The sequence below is a fragment of the Rhincodon typus genome, chromosome 1 (genome assembly GCF_021869965.1).
Source record: "Rhincodon typus isolate 14 chromosome 1, sRhiTyp1.1, whole genome shotgun sequence".
Lineage (NCBI taxonomy): Eukaryota > Metazoa > Chordata > Chondrichthyes > Orectolobiformes > Rhincodontidae > Rhincodon > Rhincodon typus.
Genome location: NC_063332.1, coordinates 96,759,217 through 96,779,737, shown reverse-complemented (window position 1 = coordinate 96,779,737; position 20,521 = coordinate 96,759,217). Strand labels below are relative to the sequence as shown.

The 20,521-nt window shown below is 38.8% G+C and overlaps 1 protein-coding gene across 2 annotated transcripts in view; it reads right to left on the bottom strand.

Moving 5' to 3' along the window:
* Positions 1–4,802: 4,802 nt before the first annotated feature.
* kcnip4a (potassium voltage-gated channel interacting protein 4a) overlaps positions 4,803–20,521 on the bottom strand; it is a 321,012-nt gene continuing 305,293 nt past the window's right edge. For both annotated transcript variants that reach the window (XM_048598853.1, XM_048598857.1), the window contains exons 5-8: positions 17,311–17,418; positions 7,937–8,041; positions 7,179–7,241; positions 4,803–5,645 (exon numbers count right to left, since the gene is read on the bottom strand). In XM_048598853.1, coding sequence (XP_048454810.1) covers positions 5,598–5,645; positions 7,179–7,241; positions 7,937–8,041; positions 17,311–17,418 — 324 coding nt within the window. In that variant the 3' untranslated portion in view covers positions 4,803–5,597. The remainder of the gene's footprint in view (positions 5,646–7,178; positions 7,242–7,936; positions 8,042–17,310; positions 17,419–20,521) is intronic.

The following is a 20,521-nucleotide window of genomic DNA, read 5'->3' as shown; positions in this document are numbered from 1 at the left end:
TGGAAAAGCTCAGCAAGTCTGGCAGCATCTGTGAAGAGAAATCAGAATTAATGCTTCAGGTTCAGTGACCCTTCCTCAGAACTGATAGAAGTTCTGAGGAAGGGTCACTGGACCTGAAATGTTAACCCTGATTTCTCTTCACAGATACTGTCAGACCTGCTGAGCCTTTCCAGAAATTTTTGTTTTTGTTTCTGATTTATAGCACCCGCAGTTCTTTCAGTTTTTACTTAATCTTGTACAGCCTCGCAATTCCTTTCCCATCAGTTACTTATCTAACTTCCTTCTGAAAGGCATAATTGAATATGTCTTCAACATCTTTCAGGCAGTGCACTCCAGATTCTAACCACACACTGTGATTAAAAAGTTGTCATTGGTTTTTTGCCAATCATGCTAAAACTCTGTCATTGGCTCTAGTCCCTCTGTCAATGGGAACATTTTCTTTCTAGACATGTTATGATTTTGGACGCCTTATTCAAACCTCTTCTCTTGGCCTGTTTCCCACTAAGACAACTACAGCATCTCCAATTTATTCACTGAAGTCCCTGATTCCAGAATTATATTCAGTCGACATTTTTCAATTACAGTGTGAACACAGTGTAAATGTTCAATTCATGGAAGCACTGCAGTCACTTGATTATGACTTTATTTAATCCATAAATTCTTTTGCTGTACATTTTCAAGCAACTTATATCTGAGAGATTACTCTTAGTAGTGAATGATCACAAAATCTTCATCTCTCTAATTTGGGTTAAAATGAGGCTAAACTAATAAGATGAGAAACTACTGAACAAATTGGTGATTTAGGGCATTGTTTGAAATACAGGCAGCAACAAAACATTTATTTATAATTGTTACATTTTCAAAATTATTTTAATGTAATGTTATCAATACAAAGGACTGGTTTAGGGGTGAGGCATTAACTGAAGACTATTTGAGAAGACTATTTGACACAAACAATGTCATCTGCAATGGCTTCCACTTTGAAAATGAATCTGTCTCTGGATATGCAGATTGATGCAAAAATGTGTAACTCTAGTTGTGACAAGAAACTCAAGATACTGAGACTATTCCCACTGCACAGGGCCAGTTCACAAGGCGAACTGGGCACTTACTGCATGTGGCGGTGGTGGCATTGGGGGTTTGGGGACGGAGGGATGCACAAATCTGTGGGCTTTTAGAATAAAAAGCTTCCTAACGGATTCCTGACGGATAAGTTCAGAAACAGTATTTCTGACAGTTGATTTCCTAATGTGTGTTGACTTTTGTTTTTTTTTTCACTTTTACTGCTACCAAACTCTATATAATGTTCTTGTAAGAATGATGGTATGGTTGATGTTAACTTCATGAGGGTTCTGAGGAAGGGTCACCAGACCCGAAACATTAACTCTGATTTTTTTCTTCACTGATGCTGCCAGACCTGCTGAGCTTTTCCAGCAACTTTGTTTTTTTCCTTCATGAGAGTTACATTGACTCAGAGATATCCAAGCACAATGTTAGATGAAGGTCTACACTTTGAGGACCTTTGGGAATTGTGGTGTTAGACAATGTAACAATTTCCTTAATGTGTTTAAATTAGCACTCAAGCTTCTCTGCAATAAGAGCATGCAAATGAGACCCATGAGAAGATGATGATTATTTGGCACCTTTGGCAAATTGTGTTGTGTTCAATTCAGGCTCTGTACAGTACCCCCTGGCGATGCCATCATTTCTTATTGACTACTCATACCTGCCCCATATAGCTTCAGGCCATGCCCTGGTCTCCTTTTCTAAGCTTTCAATGAATATGAAACAAAATCAATGGTTTAGCAAAATGTAATTTCTTTTCCCAAAAGACCTGAGGAAATAGAATTTGCAAACGTTTGCAAGTAGTATGCATGAAAAATAAATCCCTCTCCTCTACGTATTTTGTTGTTTGTACCGGAAACTGAATATACTGTTTAAAATGTAAAACTAGATTTTCTAGACAACATATGTATTATTCATTAATCACCACCTAAAGCCACCAGCCATTAACTAGATCTTGTGTTTTATACATGTAAAAGATTAGAAAGTGCTCAAAGGAATACTCACATAAAACTAAGATATACCACAGCATACATATTGAGTTCACAAAGATGTCTCCTGTGAGGAATAGGACTTCAACTTACATTACAACCTATGCTGAAGATCTGCCTGTCCCTTGTTGCAAAGGATGCATCTGATCATGTGGCCATATGTCATTTGGAATGTGCCGTATCACATGTCCCTCATGGAGATGCAGAAAAACAACTTGGACCACAAATCCATTAGGTAATCCATCCCACAAAATGTTCCTGTGAGCAAAGGAGATGCGAGATATTGTTGGATGGTTCTCTGGTGAAACTGACAGTCAGTGGGCAGAATGCATCATTTACCAAAACTTGCCACCAAGCACCAAGACTTAGCTCGGCCAGCAGGGAGAGAGGGATTTCTGTCTGATCCTTTCTGTGTTCCTGGAATCTCACCCACCATACATTGCACTTGAAGTGTCTGTGGTGGGGAAGAAACCATTATCTACTTTTCTGTAGAATGTGCCTTTGCACAGAAGCTCTGGAGAGTGATGCAATGGTTTTTGTTGAAGTTCATCATGAGCAGTTCTGCGATACAGGACTCTGCGCTCTTCCCAGGGACATGCATGCAGATAAATGTCAACAGCACCTCGGAGACCATTAATTTGGTGAAAGGCACTTTGATATCTGCAAACTAGCACATTTCAAGATCTAAGACTACATACTGCAGTAAAGCTTGAAGCAGCTGTGAGAGAGATACAATTGGCAAAGGTTGCTAAATAAGAACTTTCAAGCATTGTGCATCACCAGTGCACAGTGGCAGTAGTGTGTATGATCTAAAAGATGCACTGCAGAAACTCACCAAGGCTTTTCTGACAAATCCACAGCCTTTACCACCTAGAAGGAGAAGGGGAAAAGTTGTATGGGAACTTGCTACCTGCAAGTTACCATCCAAGCGCATGCTTGGAACTATATTGTTATTTGTTCACTGTTGTTGGGTCAAGGTCCTGGAATTCTATTCTTAACTGTGCTATATGCGTACCTACCTTAAGCAGATCAAGAAGGCACCATCTTCATGGCAGTTAGGGATGAGTAAAAAGTGTTGGCCTAGACAGTGATATTAACAATCGGTAAATTTTGAAAAAAATGTGCTGGAAACTATAACACTCCTCAGACTAAAAAAACCAAAGAACTGGGGATACTGGAAATCAGAAAAAAAAGCAGAAATTGCTGGAACACCTCAGCTAGTCTGGCAGCATCTGTGGAGAGGACACAGTGTTAAATTTTTGGGTCCAGTGACCCTTCTTCAGAAATGTCAGACTGAATACCTGACAAAGAACGTACTTTGTTAACACCAAGAATATTGACATTCTATTGAGGCAGCTCAGAGTGGAAAGTGCTGTAGGGATAAAAATTTATAGCCATTACGCTTCTGCAGTGGTCAGTTTGAAATGTTTTGCCCTCAGGCTATATACCTAATATGGAATGCATATATTAAATATTAAGATTATTGCAATTGATTTGAGGTGCTTAAGGTTGAAACATGTTCTGTTGAGACCAGTTGAAAATGATAGAATTTGTAGTAAACCTGAAGTGCTAATTATTTTATAAAGTATTTTTACAGTGTGTATTAATAAAGTATTTTTTTAAGAAAGGGCATATTAACTCCTTATTGCAAATTATGTATTATTTCGCCCAAGATATTTTTACTTTATAGGCATAACTACTTGTTTACTCAGTGTCCGTGGGGAATGGGTAATGTTGGTTAGACAAAAATGCCAGTAATGCATTTGCAATCAGTCAGAAAATTACGCTAATCTGGGCTTTGAGTTCTTGCGGGAGCAGAGCGCAGGGTATCAAGTGAGCAATGTTGAGGGAAAATGGCACTGCAGAACCGTGGGAGGATGAGAGTGGGGTGAAGAAATTCGATAAATGTTAATAACTGTGAGTCATTAATTTTCACAATTCAATTATTCAAAGGGTGTGGGAGGCCAAAAAATGCCACCTAGGACAGCAAATGCCATTGCACTAGCTCTGTCATTGGAGCAGAGAAAGTCAAAAAGAAATTTTATTCTGAAAGAAAAAAATTATAATTTTAATAGGATAATTAGAAAATAGTTCTTTCCTCTGGTTGTTGTTAGTGATGAGAGGTAATCAATTTAAAAGAATCGTTAATTAGACAGAGCAGTGAGATAAGGAGAAACATAATTAATTATGCAGAAGGTTATTAGCTCATTAAGTGTGTTGCCATTGGGAATAATTAAGGCTGAAACCATTGTATGTTTCGAGGTAGACCACTATTTAAAGTTGAGATGCATACAGTATTATTGGAAGTTTGATTGTTCTAGATTTTTTTGAAGTAAACAGATCAGAAATAATGTGCTAAATGCCCCTTGCCCCTTGTTGTAAACCTGTAAAACTGTGGCACAATAACTAAGACAAGCAAAGCCATGGGAATGAAACAGAGAAAAAAATTTGAGAAAATGTGCACTTGAACAAAAAAAAATCAACTTTTCTAATGTAGCTATCTCCAAAATGAAGTTTCAGTAGAAGAATGATGTATGCTTGCTTTAGCAACATTGAGAAGAACCTCACAGAAGGGCAACATTATCCTACTAAATTGCAGAAGGGCAACACTATTATATCAATGCCATGGGACATTTTGTGTTCAGAATGTAGATAGACCGTGCACTTTAATGTTGCATGATTATGAAAGGCTTTGATAGATTGAAACAAACAAACAACAGAAAGTCCCCCTAAATAAACTTTCTGTCTTTATTGTTGTGGACTCTTTTGCTTTTTACAAAATGTACACATATTAATACACAAATACACTGCTGTAAATCTCAGAAGTAATGGGATTGCACTGCCCTCAATTCTAACATTATAAAGAAATCAGAGCAGTTTGTACCTGTCTTTAGGATTCCATTTCAATACCTGAAGTAGTCATGTAACTCTACCTTCCCATAAAAGGTGCTGCATTTATACTAGTTAAGAAAATGTGATGTACAAATGGATAGTATGTTAGTTAACATTTCATTATCTTGTTCTATGTATTATTAAAATTACACTTAAATGGGCTATTGGATTATGTTTGATTTGGGTGTTGCTTATTTCCACACAGTCTGCAGCAAATCAGAAGTGTTGTGCTACACAGTCTCTCTCTCTCTCTCTCTCTCACACACACACCCACACACACATCCATACAAAATCTATTTCTCATCCACATGACCAAAAGGAATGTCACAGTTGTGACATAACCATAGACTTTATTATCTTTCCAAAGGGTCATTATCTCAGTCCCCTAGTTTAGGAAAGCATGCATTCTACATATACAACTAACTCAAAATCATTCGAAAACTCAAAATCATTCTAAATTTCATGAGATGGATATGTTCATAACTCTAAAAAAATTACTAGTTGGAAGCTTTACAGCTGAACAAAGCTCACTTGCATAATATGTTATCTCAGCCTGTTGCTGAGTTCAGTTATAGCTGTCGTGGTTTTTCCACTGATCACAGTCACTCATCTTTAATTTAGAATCTATAAAGTGCTTGATTGCTGCTGTTGTTAAATGATATTTTCGAAGAGTTGCATGGATTTCATAATGTTTTCATCCTGTATAGAAGAAATCAGAACACTGTGACTTTTTGAATTACAACAAAAGCTGTTAGACAGTAAATCTGATAAAAGCTAAAGGAATTAAACCCTCCAAGGTGAACCTTTAAAAGGCTTTTCTGGATGAAGAAGATTCTTCAGTCCATTGATCTCATCCTTCCAAAATATTAACTCAATTCCTGATTATACATCACTTGAATTTTAAAATCTTATCCTTATGAAAACAATCTTTGGTCTTAATTGCACCTCCCTATCTCCATAATCTCATCCAATCTTTAAATACTCTGAGATATCTCTATGCCTTTAATTCTGGTCACTTGAGCATCAAGATTTTAATTGCTAACTCTGCTATTGACTGTCAATGCCCTGAGCTTCAGAATTTCTCCTCAAACATCTTTGCCTCAAACCTCCCTTTGATGTTTAACGGTAATACCATTGATGAATCCTCCACCATCGCACAGTGGCTCAGTGGTTAGCACTTCTGCCTCACAGCACAGGGGACCCAGGTTCAATTCTAACCTGGGTGACTGTCTGTGTGGAGTTAGCACATTCTCCCTGTGTCTGTGTGGGTTTTCTCTGGATGCTCTGGTTTCCTCCCACAGTTCAAAGATGTGCAAGTTAGGTGGATTGGTCATGCTAAATTGCCAATAGTGTCCAAGGGTGTGTAGTTTAGATGGATTAGCCATGGGAAATGCAGGGATAGAGTAGGAGGTGAGTCTGGGTGGGATGCTCTTCAGAGAGTCAGAGTGGACTTGTTGGGCTTGAATGGCCTGTTTCCACGCTGTAGGATTCTATGAACATTACTAGCAGTTGCCATTGACCAGAAAATTGACTGGATAGGCCATATAATTGCAAAAATGCGTGGGTATACAGTTTGGGTAAGCACTGACCAACTGTATTTCCTGAAATGATTAAATAGAGTCATTTAAAGTCATGGAAGGCCTTAAGACAGTGGGCATACAATGCTTATTTTGAGGGCAAAATGAGCAGCTATCAATATAAGATGGTCATTAAAAATCCACTAAGGAATTCAGAAGTAACTTCTTTCCAACAGAATGATGACAATGTTGAGCTCAATACCCCAGGGAATGGCTGAAGTGCATACTTTGGAGGCATTATGGGGAAGCTAGATAAGCATGAGGGAAAAGGAAATAGAGGGATACAATAAGAGATTGAGATAAAATATTTGGAGGGGTGGAATTAATGCAGTATAAATATTGACAGGGAGTGAGTGGACCAAATAGCCTGTTTCTATATATTCTGTATCTTATAGGCATAATAACTCCTCATGTGGCTTGATGTCATATTTTGTTTGATAATACTCCTGGGGCCTTGGGACATTTTATTATATCTAAGGTGTGCAATTCAAGTTGATGTTGTTTATTTCAAGTGGAAAACTAAATAGCTGTGTGCTTAAAGCATCTGGAGTGAGCAACTTTGGAACACAGCGTGTTACAGTGAGAGAGAAAACAGGCAAAAGAGACAAAAGGAAGAAACAGAATTATGGATACTACTAAATGGCAAACTACTCACTTTTTGGCAGGTATCAATGAATTCATCAATAGTGACAACTCCATCTTTATTTTTATCCATTTTCTGTTAAAAATATAAAGCAAAAAATTACATTATTAATGAAAGAGAGAAGGCATAATGCTGAGCAACTGAGATAACACCATATAATGTAAGGAAATGGCAAAACTTTTGTGAAAAAATCAAAGAAGGAACAGTAAGCACAGTTTGCATTTGTTAACATATTTCTGGTTATTTAAATATCTTGGAATGATGAAGGTGTCCTCTATTGTGCAATAAAGCTGTGCAAATAACTCAGGAGACTGTACCCTGGAGCATCGGAGGCTGAGGGGTGACCTTATAGAGATTTATAAAATCATAAGCGACATAGATCGGGTAAATAGCCAAGGTCTTTTCCCCAGGTTAGGGGAGTCCAAGACTGGAGGGCGTACATTTAAGTAGAGAGGGGAAAGATTTAAAAATGTCCTGAGGGACAACTTTTTCACGCAGAGGGTGGTTCCTATATTGAAGAAGCTGCCAGAAGAAGTGGTGGCAGCGGATACAATTACAACATTTAAAAGTCAGCCCAATGTTCATTAAGACCCATACATTTTTAGCAATATCTCTGGTGCACACATGTCTAACAGCTGGGGTATAATCAAATACATTTGAAATAATATTTAAAACTGAACAACTAAGAAAAAATCTAACTTGTATTTTTCTCACTTTTCTTTGTTAAACATGTTATGTTTGTGCTCACTGTAAAATTGTACATCACAAACCTGGAAAAAAATCTCAACATGTTGTCTGGGCGTTTCCTCTCTGAGAATAGGATAAGTGTATTTTCCCATCATGTCATAAATAGATTTCATTATGTCCAACATCTCCTACAAACCATAATGATTGGAAAACATTTGGTTAGATAAAGCCAATAAGTGCAAAAGTTGTCCATTTCACATTTTATTTAATACATTCACAGAATGAGGGTGTCGCTGGCTGGGCAGTATTTATTGCCCAGAGGACAGTTAAGAGTCAACCACATTGCTGTGGGTCTGGAGTCATAGTAGCCCAGACTGGGTAAGGATGACAGACACTTTCCCTAAAAGACTTTAGTGAACCAAATGGATTTTTCCAATAATCAACAATGGATTGACGGTCATCATTAAACTCTTAATTCGAGATTTATATTCAATTCAAATGCCACCATCCCTGTTGCAGGATTTGAACCTGGGTTCCTAGAACATTACCTGAGGCCCTAGATTAACAGTCCAGAGATAATACCACTAGGCTATCACTTCCCCACACATTTACATATCGTCACATTTTGCACAAATTTTCTCAATGGCTTTTCTAGCTTCAACCTGCTCATCTCCACTTTCCAGAAATCTCAGTGTGCCTTTTCTTCCTGATGGGTCTGTAGATCCTAGACTCTCCTCGAGGATTGGGATTCATTGTGAATGCAGAATTGGATCCTGCTGGAATGTCAGTACTAACTGGGAACCTGCTGCAAGAAAAGTCTTTTACAGCTTGGAGTTGGAGGAAGTAGAGGTGGGTTTAAGAAACTGCTGTTCTGTTCTAGGCCTTTGCTGCCGTTTATTTTCAACAGGGAACAGCTGGCATAGTAATATCTGCACAGGGAGGAAAGTTCACAGTTATATAGCAGTGCAGCCACAGATCTTCCCAACTAATTCTCATCACTTTCCACCTTCACTTTTCAAGCTGAGTGAAATCCAGCAGAACATGATAAGAGGAGTACAGTGAATTGCAGGACACTACTCAACTGAACGAAACCTATGTGATTGAGGTTCTTCTGTTCAACTTCATCACATTAATACATTTATAAACACCAAGCTTTCAAATTGCACTTTACATAAGTTTAGTGATGGAACGTTTAATTTCTGTGTGGCATTGGGAAGTGGGATGTTAAGAAGTAATTAAGTTAACATTTTTTTGTGTCAAATACTATTACTTGGCTTTAAGGAAAAAGAAACACGGGGTGAACTGGGGTTATATTTGGGATACATTTGCATTTAGGCTCCAGTCAGTCTAGAATTATCAGCGAACAAAAGCCAAAACTGAGGTTTTGATTGTCTAGAAGCATTCCTGGAGAGAAAGAGGTGTAAATATAGAGTAAACATTAACGTTAGATTCTTGTAGGGAAGCCATGAGAACTCTTTCCATTAGTAAAGAATTCAAAGTAATTGGGTTGAAGTTATTAGTTATATTGATATAGATGTACAACATGGATAACAACTGCCAGATCTCTCTCCCCTCTCCAAGTTCTTTTCCAGCCCCAAGGAGATGCCTGAAAACCTGATACTGGGCAGGCCTCACAACCTTCAGGACTCCTACTTATGGCTGCAGACAGTAGTATCTATCCTCTTGATTCTGCTGATCCCTATCACAACACCATTCCTATTTCCTGCCCCACTTGAATGGCTTCCTGTACCGAGGTGAAGCAGTTAGTTTGCCCACCTTCCCCGCAGACCCAACTCTTGTCCAGCAAGATTGCAAGAATGTCATAACTGTCGGACATTTCCAAGGCCAAGCCTCCTCAATTGTTGCAAAAAAACTCCTTGCTAATGGGTACCCTATCCAGGTGTCTTTGCACTTGCCAGGGGTTTGTAGTCATTTCAGGACCCTTCCTAAGGGGCTGTTGCTGTGAGTGAAAGTTAGAAATTAGTAGTATAGAAGTCTCTAGAAAGTAACCACTTTCTAGTGACCTTATAGTTGATGGGTAATTGTCATAGGCTTGGTGTTTCACCATAAGAAATCTGAGGTGACTAAGGTAGTTGTGTAGGAGATAACAAGGTGTAGAGCTGGATGAACAGCAGGCCAAGCAGCATCAGAGGAGCAGGAAGGCTGACGTTTTGGGCCTAGACCCTTCTTCAGAAATGGGGGAGGGGAAGGGGGTTCTGCAGCAGTGATTCAAGTAATTATTATAGGTTTGAGATTTGCCATAAGAAATCTGGATTCAGATTTGAATCCATTATTAGGGGTAAAGATAAGTACTACAAGAAAAACTGAACAGTCATTTTTTCAGAAAGCTGCTTACAGCAGAGAGCACTCAGCAGAATCTGTGAAGTATAAAGCTGTGAAAAGAAAAAGGTATTGAGTAATGGTGGTCACAACATTATCATCAATTGTGATAAAACCCCAGCTGATTCACTAAAATCATCAATGGTTTCAACTACAAATTTTGTACTTCCTCTTCCCAAATCCAAATAATTTATGTAAGTGATGGAATATGAGATCCCAGCACCAATTCTTGTGGAATACATCTCCTCACAATTTGAGAGAGGTGTCTATTTCCTAATTCTGTCTAGTGGTTGTCACTGACAAGGCAAGCATTTGTTGCCCATCCCTAATTGCTCTTGAACTGAGTGGCTGGCTCACCAGTTTAGATGGAATTTAACAGTTAGATACATCACTGGGGGCCTGGAGTAACACATAGGCCAGAACCGGTAAAGATGGCACATTTCCTTCCCTAAAGGGTGCTAGTGATCCAGTTTTTACAATAATCATAGCTTCATCACTGATGGCTAGCTTTTATAATTCCATATTCATTAATTAAATTCATCTATTATGGAGACATTTGAACCCATGTCCCCAGGACATTAGACTGAGCCCCTGTCCACTAACACTAACACTGTAACGTTACCAAAATAGTTCCAGCCATTCATTATCATCTTCCTTGAAATCAGATGATAAGTATTGAGAAAGTGTGAACAGGCTGGAGCTATTTCAATTGATTTATACAAGTCTTTAAAGTTATATAAAGTTTTTCTAGGGAGTAGACAAAATGTTCCACTTGTGAGCAAATATAACACAATGGGTTATAAATATAAAATAATCGTTAATAAATTCAGTAAGGCTTTCAGGACAAGACTTCTTTATCAAGTGAGAAATCAGAATGTGATATTTGCTGTCACAAGGAATTCTTGAGGTGACTAACATAGATACATTTAAAGCAAAGCTAGTGAAGTACATGAGCAGGAAGGGCATTTTGATGCAGTTAGATGAAATAGTCTGGTCGAATCTCACGTAGAGCGTTAAGACTAGTATAGACCTATTGGGATGGCCTGTTTCTTTGTTATAAATTCTAAATATTGTTAAGAAGGCTAAGAAGCTCATTAGGAGCATAACACAGCTGGGCCGAATGAATAAACTCTATGCAAACCCCACTTCTTGCAAGGTTAGGCTTTGGGTAAGTCTTGCTTCAGTAAGCATGTGTTTAAAAAATGTTTTGCTCTGATGACTACCTAATCAAATTTCTTCTTTAATTTTTTTATCATTTAATCTTCATTTTGTATACTAGCTACACTTAAAGAAATGCTCCCATTATTTGAAAGTACAAATACATTTTCAATAGGGCTTACAGAATGTAGGCCACTCATAATTTTCTTGGTACCTGAGGCAGAAATGTTCTGAGTATTATGAAACCCAAGTGCTACAACTTATTTTGATCCAAAGTTAATTACAGTCGATGAATAGAAGTTATTTAAAATGACATCAGCTATCAGTTGAAGCGTCTCCCTGACATATTAACATTTCTACTTTATTGGAACAAAATGACACCAGGAAATCACAAATATATAATAATGCCTTCATCAATGCATTTGGCACTTCTTGTATGAGCTGCAAGAGAACAGAACACTGCCAGATGCTATTGTGACAAAGATAAATATTTCAAGAGTTTGTTCTTGGCAGGTCCAGTGAAAAGAAAAGAAACCTGGACAAATAGCATGGGATGTTTTGAAAATGTCACAGACATTCTCTAAACAAATGCCTGAAATTGACTGAGATAATGAAAGAAAGGCAGTTCTATTTCAATGTCACCCTTTAGATCTCAATTTACCACTTAGCATTGCAAAGATATTTGGTGTCATCCTTTCCTGACCCACTACAGGTAGACAGTAAAGAGTTAGCGCTCAGATTTCAGGTAGATTCCACTCCTCATTGTAGCTGTATTGATCAGGGAGAGGAGGGTGTCACTACAGTTGAGGCAGGTCTGAGGACCCAAGGGATTACAATTGAAGCTCTTCAGACCTTGCAATTTTTCAGTAGTTCTGAGGTACTTGCAAATAGTGCAGAAGACTGGGAACTGCACCTTTGTATGGGAAGCCATTCAAGTGGGGGAGGCAATAGGGGAATGTTGTTTTCTGAGGAAGGATCACCGGACCCGAAACATTAACTCTGAATTTTTCTTCACAGATGCTGCTAGACCTGCTGAGCTTTTCCAGCAACTTTGTTTTTGTTCTAGTAGGGTACAGGCTTATCAGGGAGACAGATGCTGTTCTCTGTGGCTATGAACAGGAGTCCTGAAGGCTGTGTGGCATGCCCTGGTGTCAGGGTTAAGGACATCTCTTCAGGGCTGGAGAAGAATTTGGAGAGGGAAGGGAAGTATCCATGTTGGCACTAATGGCATTGGTAGGACTGGAAAGGAGGTTTTACTGACTGACTTTGAATAGCCAGGAGCTAAATTAAGAAACAGAATCCTCAAGGTATTAATCTCTAGATTACTTCCTGAACCACAGACAAACTGCCAGAGGATAATAAAGTCAAGAAGTTAAATATGGCCTCAAAGATCGGTGTGGGTAAAATGGGTTTCATTTTGTGGGGTACTAGCAGCAGTGCTGGGGTAGAAAGAGCTGTTCGGGCAGGATGAGCTTCACTTGAAATGTGCTGAGACTAATGTCTGGGCGAATCGAAAAACTAGGGCTGTTGAGAGGCTTTGAACTAATTAGAGGGGAAGGATTTAGGAGAGGGGAAATGTAACTTTACAAAGCAAGAGGATACTGCAGTATTCCAGGGCAGCCTTTTGGACAATGATAGGGGGGTGACAGGAAGGGACAGAATATCCAAACTTACAAAAGCTGCAGTAAATAGGGTCAAAAAGAGAACAACTTGCTAAAAGGCAAAAATAATGTCTCTTTATTTGAAAGCACAAAGTATTTGGAATAAAATAAATAAATTAATGACACAAACCTAGGTTAATATGTGTGATCTCATAGCCATTACAGAAACATGGTTACAAGGAGATCACAGCTGGAAACTAAATATTCAGGGATATCTGTCTTTTTGAAAGGATGGGCAGGAAGGAGAGTATGGTGGGGTAACATTGTTGGTAGTGGGAGGAATAAGTACAATAGCAAGAAATAATCTTGAATCAGAAGATGTAGAATCCATATGGGTGGAGATTAAAATAAAAAAGGGAAAGAAGATACTGGTAGTCGTCGAGAGGTCCTCCAACAGTATGTATATGGTGGGACAGAAAATAAATCAGGAGACAATAAAAGGATATAACAAAGGCACATTAATCATGGGTGATTTTAATTTTCATGCAGATTGGGTTGGTCAGATTGGCAGAGCAAGAAGTGCAGAAGAATTCATGGAGCGTATTTGGGACAGTTTCCTCGAACAATATGGGATGGATCCAAACAGGGATCAGGCTATTTTGGATTTGGTGATGTACAATAAAGCAGGTTTAATAAATAATGTCAGAGCATACAGAATGTTAGGAACAGTGGCCACAACATGGTAGATTTTAGCATTAAGTTTGTGAGGAAGGACCATGTGTTGGAAACAAATGTGCTAAATTTATAGAAGGGTAATTCCAAAGGAATGAGGCAGAGCTGGTTGGAGTAGGCTAGGAAAAGAATTCAGCAGAATAACAGTTGAAGAACAAAGGCAGATGTTTAAGGAAATAGTTCATGGCTCACAGTAACGATATATTCCAATAAGGAAGAAGGATTCCATGAACGAGATAAGCCAACAATAGTCAAATAAGAAAGTTAAGGACGGTATCAAATTGAAAGAAAAAAAATACATACAATCTGGTGAAGACTGTTGGCAAGACAGAAGATTGGTAAAGTTTTAAAAATCAACAAAGATGATGAAGAAAAGGGAGAAAAACAAAATTACACTTGCAAGTAATAAAAAGTTGGATAACAAGAGCTTCTTTAAATATATGGAAAGGAAAGAGAACCCTTAGGGAATGAGACCGGGAGAACAATAATGGGGAACAAAGAAGTAGCAGAGGAGTTGAATAAATACTTTGCATCAGTCTTAGCAGTAGAAGGCACTAATAGCATTCCAAAATTACTAAATATGCAAGAGAAATAACAAAGAGAGGAAATAAATATAATAACTATCATGAGAGAAAAAAGAGCTAGGGAAACTGCTGGAGCTAAAGACTGACAAATCCCCTGGGCCTTGGATGCATCAAAGGGGATACTAAAGAATGTAGTTACAGAGATAGTGGATGCACTGGTAGTAATCTTTCAGGAATCCTTATATTCTGGAAAAGTCCCAGATGATTGAAACTGCCAATGTAACACCCTTATTTAAAAGGGAAAGACACAGTTTATTTAATATCTGTTATTAGGAAAATGTTTGAGTCTATTATAAAGGATGTGATAACAGAGGATATAGAAATATATAATATGATCATGGCTCCAGGAACAGAAAATCATGTCTGACATTTTGACTAGAATTCTTTGAGGCGGTTAAAAGCAGGATAGATAAAGGGGAAGCAGTAGATGTAATATATTTGGATTTTCAGAAGGCATTTGATAAGGTAGCATATATCAGGCTTCTTAATCAGATGAGATAGTAGTATTAGAGGTAGTATATTAGCATAGATAGAGGATTGCCTAACTAATAGACAGAGAGTTGGGACAAGGGGGGCATTTTCCCTATGGCAACCTGTGACTAGTGGAATGCTGGGCCACAATTATTTACAATATGTATTAACAATTTTCATGAGGGAAGTGAATGTATTATAGTCAAGTTAGTTGATGTCACAAAAATATGTGGAAAGGCAAGTGGTGAGAATGATACAGAGTCTGCAGAGGGATACAGATAGGTGAGTGGGCAAAAGCTTAGCAGATGGAATATAATATGAGGGGAAATGTGAGGTTATACACTCTGGCAGGGAGAGTAGAGGAGAATGGAAGAAGACTGCAGTAAACTATTGAACCGACAGATTTGATTTGATTTCTTTTGATTCATTATTGTCACTTGTACCTAGGTACAGTGAAAAGTCTTGTTTTGCGTGCAGTATTGGCAGATCATACCATACAAAAGGATGTGCATAAGGATAATAGAACAGAAAGATTTGGGAGTCCTTGTCCATGAATCACAAAATGCTAGCATCCAAATTCAATGGGTAATAAGGAATGTTTGTGTTTAGATCATAGAATCCCCACAGTGTGTAAACAGGCCCTTCAATCCAATAAGTCCATATTGACCTTCACAGCAACCCACCCAGACCCATTCCCCTATAACCCACCTAATATACACATCCCTGGACAGTATGGGCAATTTAGCACAGCCAAATCCACCTAGCCTGCACATCTTTGGACTGTGGGAAGAAACCACAGCACCCAGAGGAAACCCACACAGACACAGGGAGAATGTGCAAACTCCACACAGACAGTCGCCCGATGGTGGAATTGAACCTGGATCCCTGGTGCTATGAGGCAGCAATGCTAACCTCTGAGCCACCGTTTACTTCAAAGGGAAAGGAGTATAAAAGTAGGGACCTTTGCTAAAACTAAACAAGGCTCTAATTAGACCACCGCTGGAATACTGTGAACAGTTTTGGATTCCTTGTCTAAGGAATGATATACTGGAATTGCAGGCAGTTAAGACAAGGTTCATTAGACTGATACCAGGTATACAGGGACTGTCATATGAGGAGAGTTTGAGTTGATTGGGCCTGTACTTGTTGCAGTATAGTACAATGAGAGGTGATCTCTTTGAAGCATGTAAGATTTTTAGGGCAGTCATTTCCTCTCATGGGAGATCCTATAACCAGAGGGCATAATCTCAGAATGAAGGGTTGCTTACTTAAGACAGAAATGAGAAGGAATTTCTTTTCTCAGAGCATAGTCAAGCTGTGAAATTCTTTACGGAAGAGGGCTGTCAAGACTGAGTCATTAAGTATTTTCATGGCTGAGATAGGTTATTAATTAGTAATAGGATCAAGGGTTATTGGGAGAAGGCAGTAAAGTAGAGTCAAGGATTATCAGATCAGCCATGATCTTATTGAATAGTGGAGCAGACTCAATGGCTGAATGGCCTACCTCTGCTTCACCATCTTATGGTCTTATGATTTTGCCAAATTTAGACATTGTTAAAAGAAACATAGAATAAGCCTCTGGCACAGCAGCGATAAGTTGTTAAACTGAACGTGGGAAGGAAAGGGCTTACAGCTGATACGCTACTGATTCTGGGGTGGTCCTCTGCCTCTTTGTGCTGCAACATGCAAAAGCCAGTTAGTGACTCTGCCACATTCACTGTTACAACGGCTGCCGGATCCTGCAAGTATAACACTATTTCAAGGGGCAGAGAGGGGTAAGGAGGTAGGTGTCACCGCAAGGAGCAGGGAGAGGTAGAGAGATGGGTATCAGCATAACCTGAAGTAGCCTTATCCATCTGTTAATTGAGCAGTCACAAGAATATGGCATCAAGACATAATACAACTTATTATTTTATCTGCTGTTTAGAGAAACTCTGACGCAAACACCAAACTTAAGCGGAACATTTTCTTGGCAAGGTGGTTACGCATCAGTTAGGATTTAGCTGTAAAGTTTCACTGTTTTGCGTGAAATTTCCAGTCTATATTTGTAAAACATCTATGTTTAGGATTCATTCCAATTACAGATCATTGCAGATATACACTGTAAAGATACTCTGCCACAAATATGGGACAGGACAATATTACGCATTTACAAAATCATGCAGTAAGTTACAAAAGTTCAAGTTTAACGAGCAAAGTACCAGGTTAATAAATGAAAACAGTACAAGTCTTTATACTTTCCATTGTGATTTGGATGAAGACTATATTCCTGTCTCTATAGAGGATGGTAGTGCCATCTGTTTATTCATTGTGTACTTTATCCGACGTGCAAGAATTAATGGCGAATATTAGAAAGTATTAGATAGTAAACTGAAGCTAAAAATTTTATTGATTTCCATTCAAACCCTCAGTTAAATAAAAAGAAGGCAGTGAGTCAAAATATTGAGAAATATCTACACACATATAAACAGAAGGGGGTGTCCAATTCATTATATGCTACCGTCCGTGTTCCAAAGAAACTCTTTTTCAACTCAAAAATTCTCAGGGAAGAAAGTGCTTTGTGTATTATACCTCCTTAGTTACATATCCATCCTTATTTATGTCGTATAAATTGAAAGCCCATTTAAGTTTGTCCTGTATTGTTCCACGAAGTAAAACAGAAAGGCCCATAACAAAATCCTGAAATGACAAAAAAATTGAAGTTTAAGAAAAATTCAGCCCTTTTTAAAACAGAGCAATTTCAATATTTTAATGATGTTACATTTGTATGTGGTCTGTGAATGCACCGTACTACCTAACATTATGTGTACAAAATCTTTTCAATTTGTATGCAGTGCTTAATGTCCACCAGTGGGTGTCATTATAGCAGTGTATTTGCCAGGGAATGGTACATACTAGTTCAAGCTAAGTAAAGGTCATGATAGCATTACATTCCCTTCAGTCCCACAGAATTCCAACCTTTTGTTTATGCCCTGCGCTGGATTGTGTTGACTATTGTGGGGTCCATTCTACTTTCCAGATCAATTGATTTAGCAGCAGTATTGGTCTCTGTTGCTGTTTCTTTCTTCCCAGCAATTATTAGAAAACTACTAGGTGCGCTTCATGGGTCGTATTCGACCTATTGATCGCTTGGCTGCTTAGCTGTTCATTTTGTTTGTTTGCCGGCTAAACTGTTGTTCAGATTATTTGCTTGTCAGCTTGCAAGAAAACCTCATCAGGGTTACTGTGGCAATGCTGATTACTACCAGGCCCTTAAGGCACTCAGTAACCAACCAGGCCCTTAAGACGCTCAGTCACCCACCACCCTTCCCTCACCCTGTTGACCAGTAGAGGCAGGAGTCAGTTTTCATCCTGCACATGTCAATCAGTTTCTTAATTATTCCAATTTTTGTTTAGTAGGTCCTAAGAAAACAGTCACCATTATTCAATTAATATTTAACTTTATTGGTTGAGGCCTAGATCTTAATAACATTGCTGATGTTTAAGACCGTTTCAATTTATTAACACAACAACTTGATTCAGTTCCTTCTTCTTCATCTTCTCATTCTTCCATCTTATTCTGGTTCTCCATCCTAATTTCCATTGTTTAACCTCTCTCTAATCTTGTTCTTGAATTCCTTCTGCCTCCAACCCAGTTCTCATATCATCTGGTGGTGTTTGGTTCTGTTTTGACATTATTATTCATCCCTCCTTGTCTGCACTTGGTCTTGTCTCCTTGTGTGCAACACCATGGGAAGTTGACCAGTGGCTGTAGTGTAAACATCCTGCAGAAATTACTAGGAAAACTCAGCAGGTCTGGCAGCATCTGTGGTGAGAAATCAGAATTAAACCCATTCTGAAGAAGGGTCACTGGACCCAAGGCCCAAAATCAGAGTTAATGCCTTGGGTCCAGCGACCCTTATTCAGAACAGGTTTAATTCTGATTTCTCTCCACAGATGCTGCTAGGTCTGCTGAGTTTGTTCAGCAATTATTGTTTTTGTTTTTGTTTCTGATATCTAGCGTCTGCAGTTCTATTGATTTTCTTGAATAAACATTCTGATTGTTTTAAAGGAGCGAAATCTCAAACTTTCTGAGGAACATCATGGGCAATCTATAGTAGAAATAGTAAATCAGTATAACCAACAACACAATAGATTTTTTTTCAAAAATTACTTTTAAAATATGATCCTGGGTATTCTCTTCTTATTCCAGTAATTTGAGTGGACAGTAAATTTGGTATCATTGTGCCACCAATACCATCAAAATCATATGAAAGTCGGCCATTCATTTAATTACGGTTTGTGGGTTGTTGCTGTGGGCAATTTGACTGCTGTGTTTGAAGTACATTAACTGCATAGCAGTCAAAGTTTTTCTGCTCATTAAGTACTTGAAGACAGTGATGTGAGAAGTTGTTCTATAATTGATAGTCTTTGTTGCAAGAAAATTATAAGAAAATTAATACAAATATAAACTTGACTCTTCCACTGAATATTTATAAGCTATTTTGTTATGGAGTCAACTCAAACAAGTCAATCTCCTGCATAAATATTGTTACAGGTAGATTGGTGAAGATGAGGTGAAGTATGTTTTTTCCTTCTCGATTAATTCTGATACCATCTGCAGCAGGCATCTAGCAGTTATATCCTATAGGACTTGACCATCTGCCCAGTGGTGGGGTGAAAGAGCCACTCTTGGTTATGGATATTGATGTTCCCAGCCAGAGTCCAATCTATGCCCTTGCAACCCTCACTGCATCTTCCAAGTGGTGTTCAACATGGAGGAGTATTAATTGGTCAGCAATAAGTGATAATTGACATGTGGTTTTTGTGCCCACTTTGACTTGACACCATGAGAGTTAATGCTGTCTGGAGTCTATGTTCAGGTCTCCCAGGGCGACTCACTCATGACTATATGCCACATCTGGTGGGCCTGTCCTTTCAGTAGGGCAGGATACGCCCATAGATGGTGATAGTGTTGTCTGGGACATTGTGGGTAAGGAATGATTCTATGAGAATGACTATGTCAGGCTGTTGCTTGACTAGTCTGTGGGATTGCTCTCCCAAGTTTGGCACTGGACCCCAAATGTTAGCACAATCTTTGCACGATTAACAGGGCTACATGTGCCATTGATATTTCTGGAACTTTGGTTGATGCCAATGGTCAGTCCAGCTTTATTCCTTTTGTCAGACAGGTGCTCATTCATCCACAGATTCTCTATTTTTGTTATGATGTCGTGCAGCCTCCTGGAAGGAGATCTATTACCGACTGGATCAGGTGGCTACATATTAAGAGTCATTGATCTCATTGTCATGATCCACTTCAGCTTTGGCCTCTGAATCCTGCACAGATATCTTTTCAATCTCCCAGCATTAAATAGGACAGGTGGCGTTTGGCTTGCTTGTCAGAATCAGAATTTATGTCAACCTCGCCAGTCGGGTTGTCAGTCAGAATGAGCAAGAAGTTGGCTTTGCAGTGTTGGCTGACTTCCTGCATGTGCAGGGTGCCATTTAATTCACACACAACACAACCAGGAGCATTCATTAATTGCAAAGGCTTGCATTCCATCAAAAACAAAAAGGGGGAAACCAAAAAAAAACAATGCTTCTGCAGCTCTGCGCAAGATGCCCAGAGAGCTGCTACAATGCTTTCTTCCTTTGACAATCTGCTCTCCATGATCTCTTCACATATTTGAGCAGACTAAAACAACAGCTGCTCAGTTACCAGGGACAGCCAATGCAAACTTAGCACATCACACCCAACGGAAACCCTAAAGTAAAGCCCCAATAGCATAAAAATTAATAT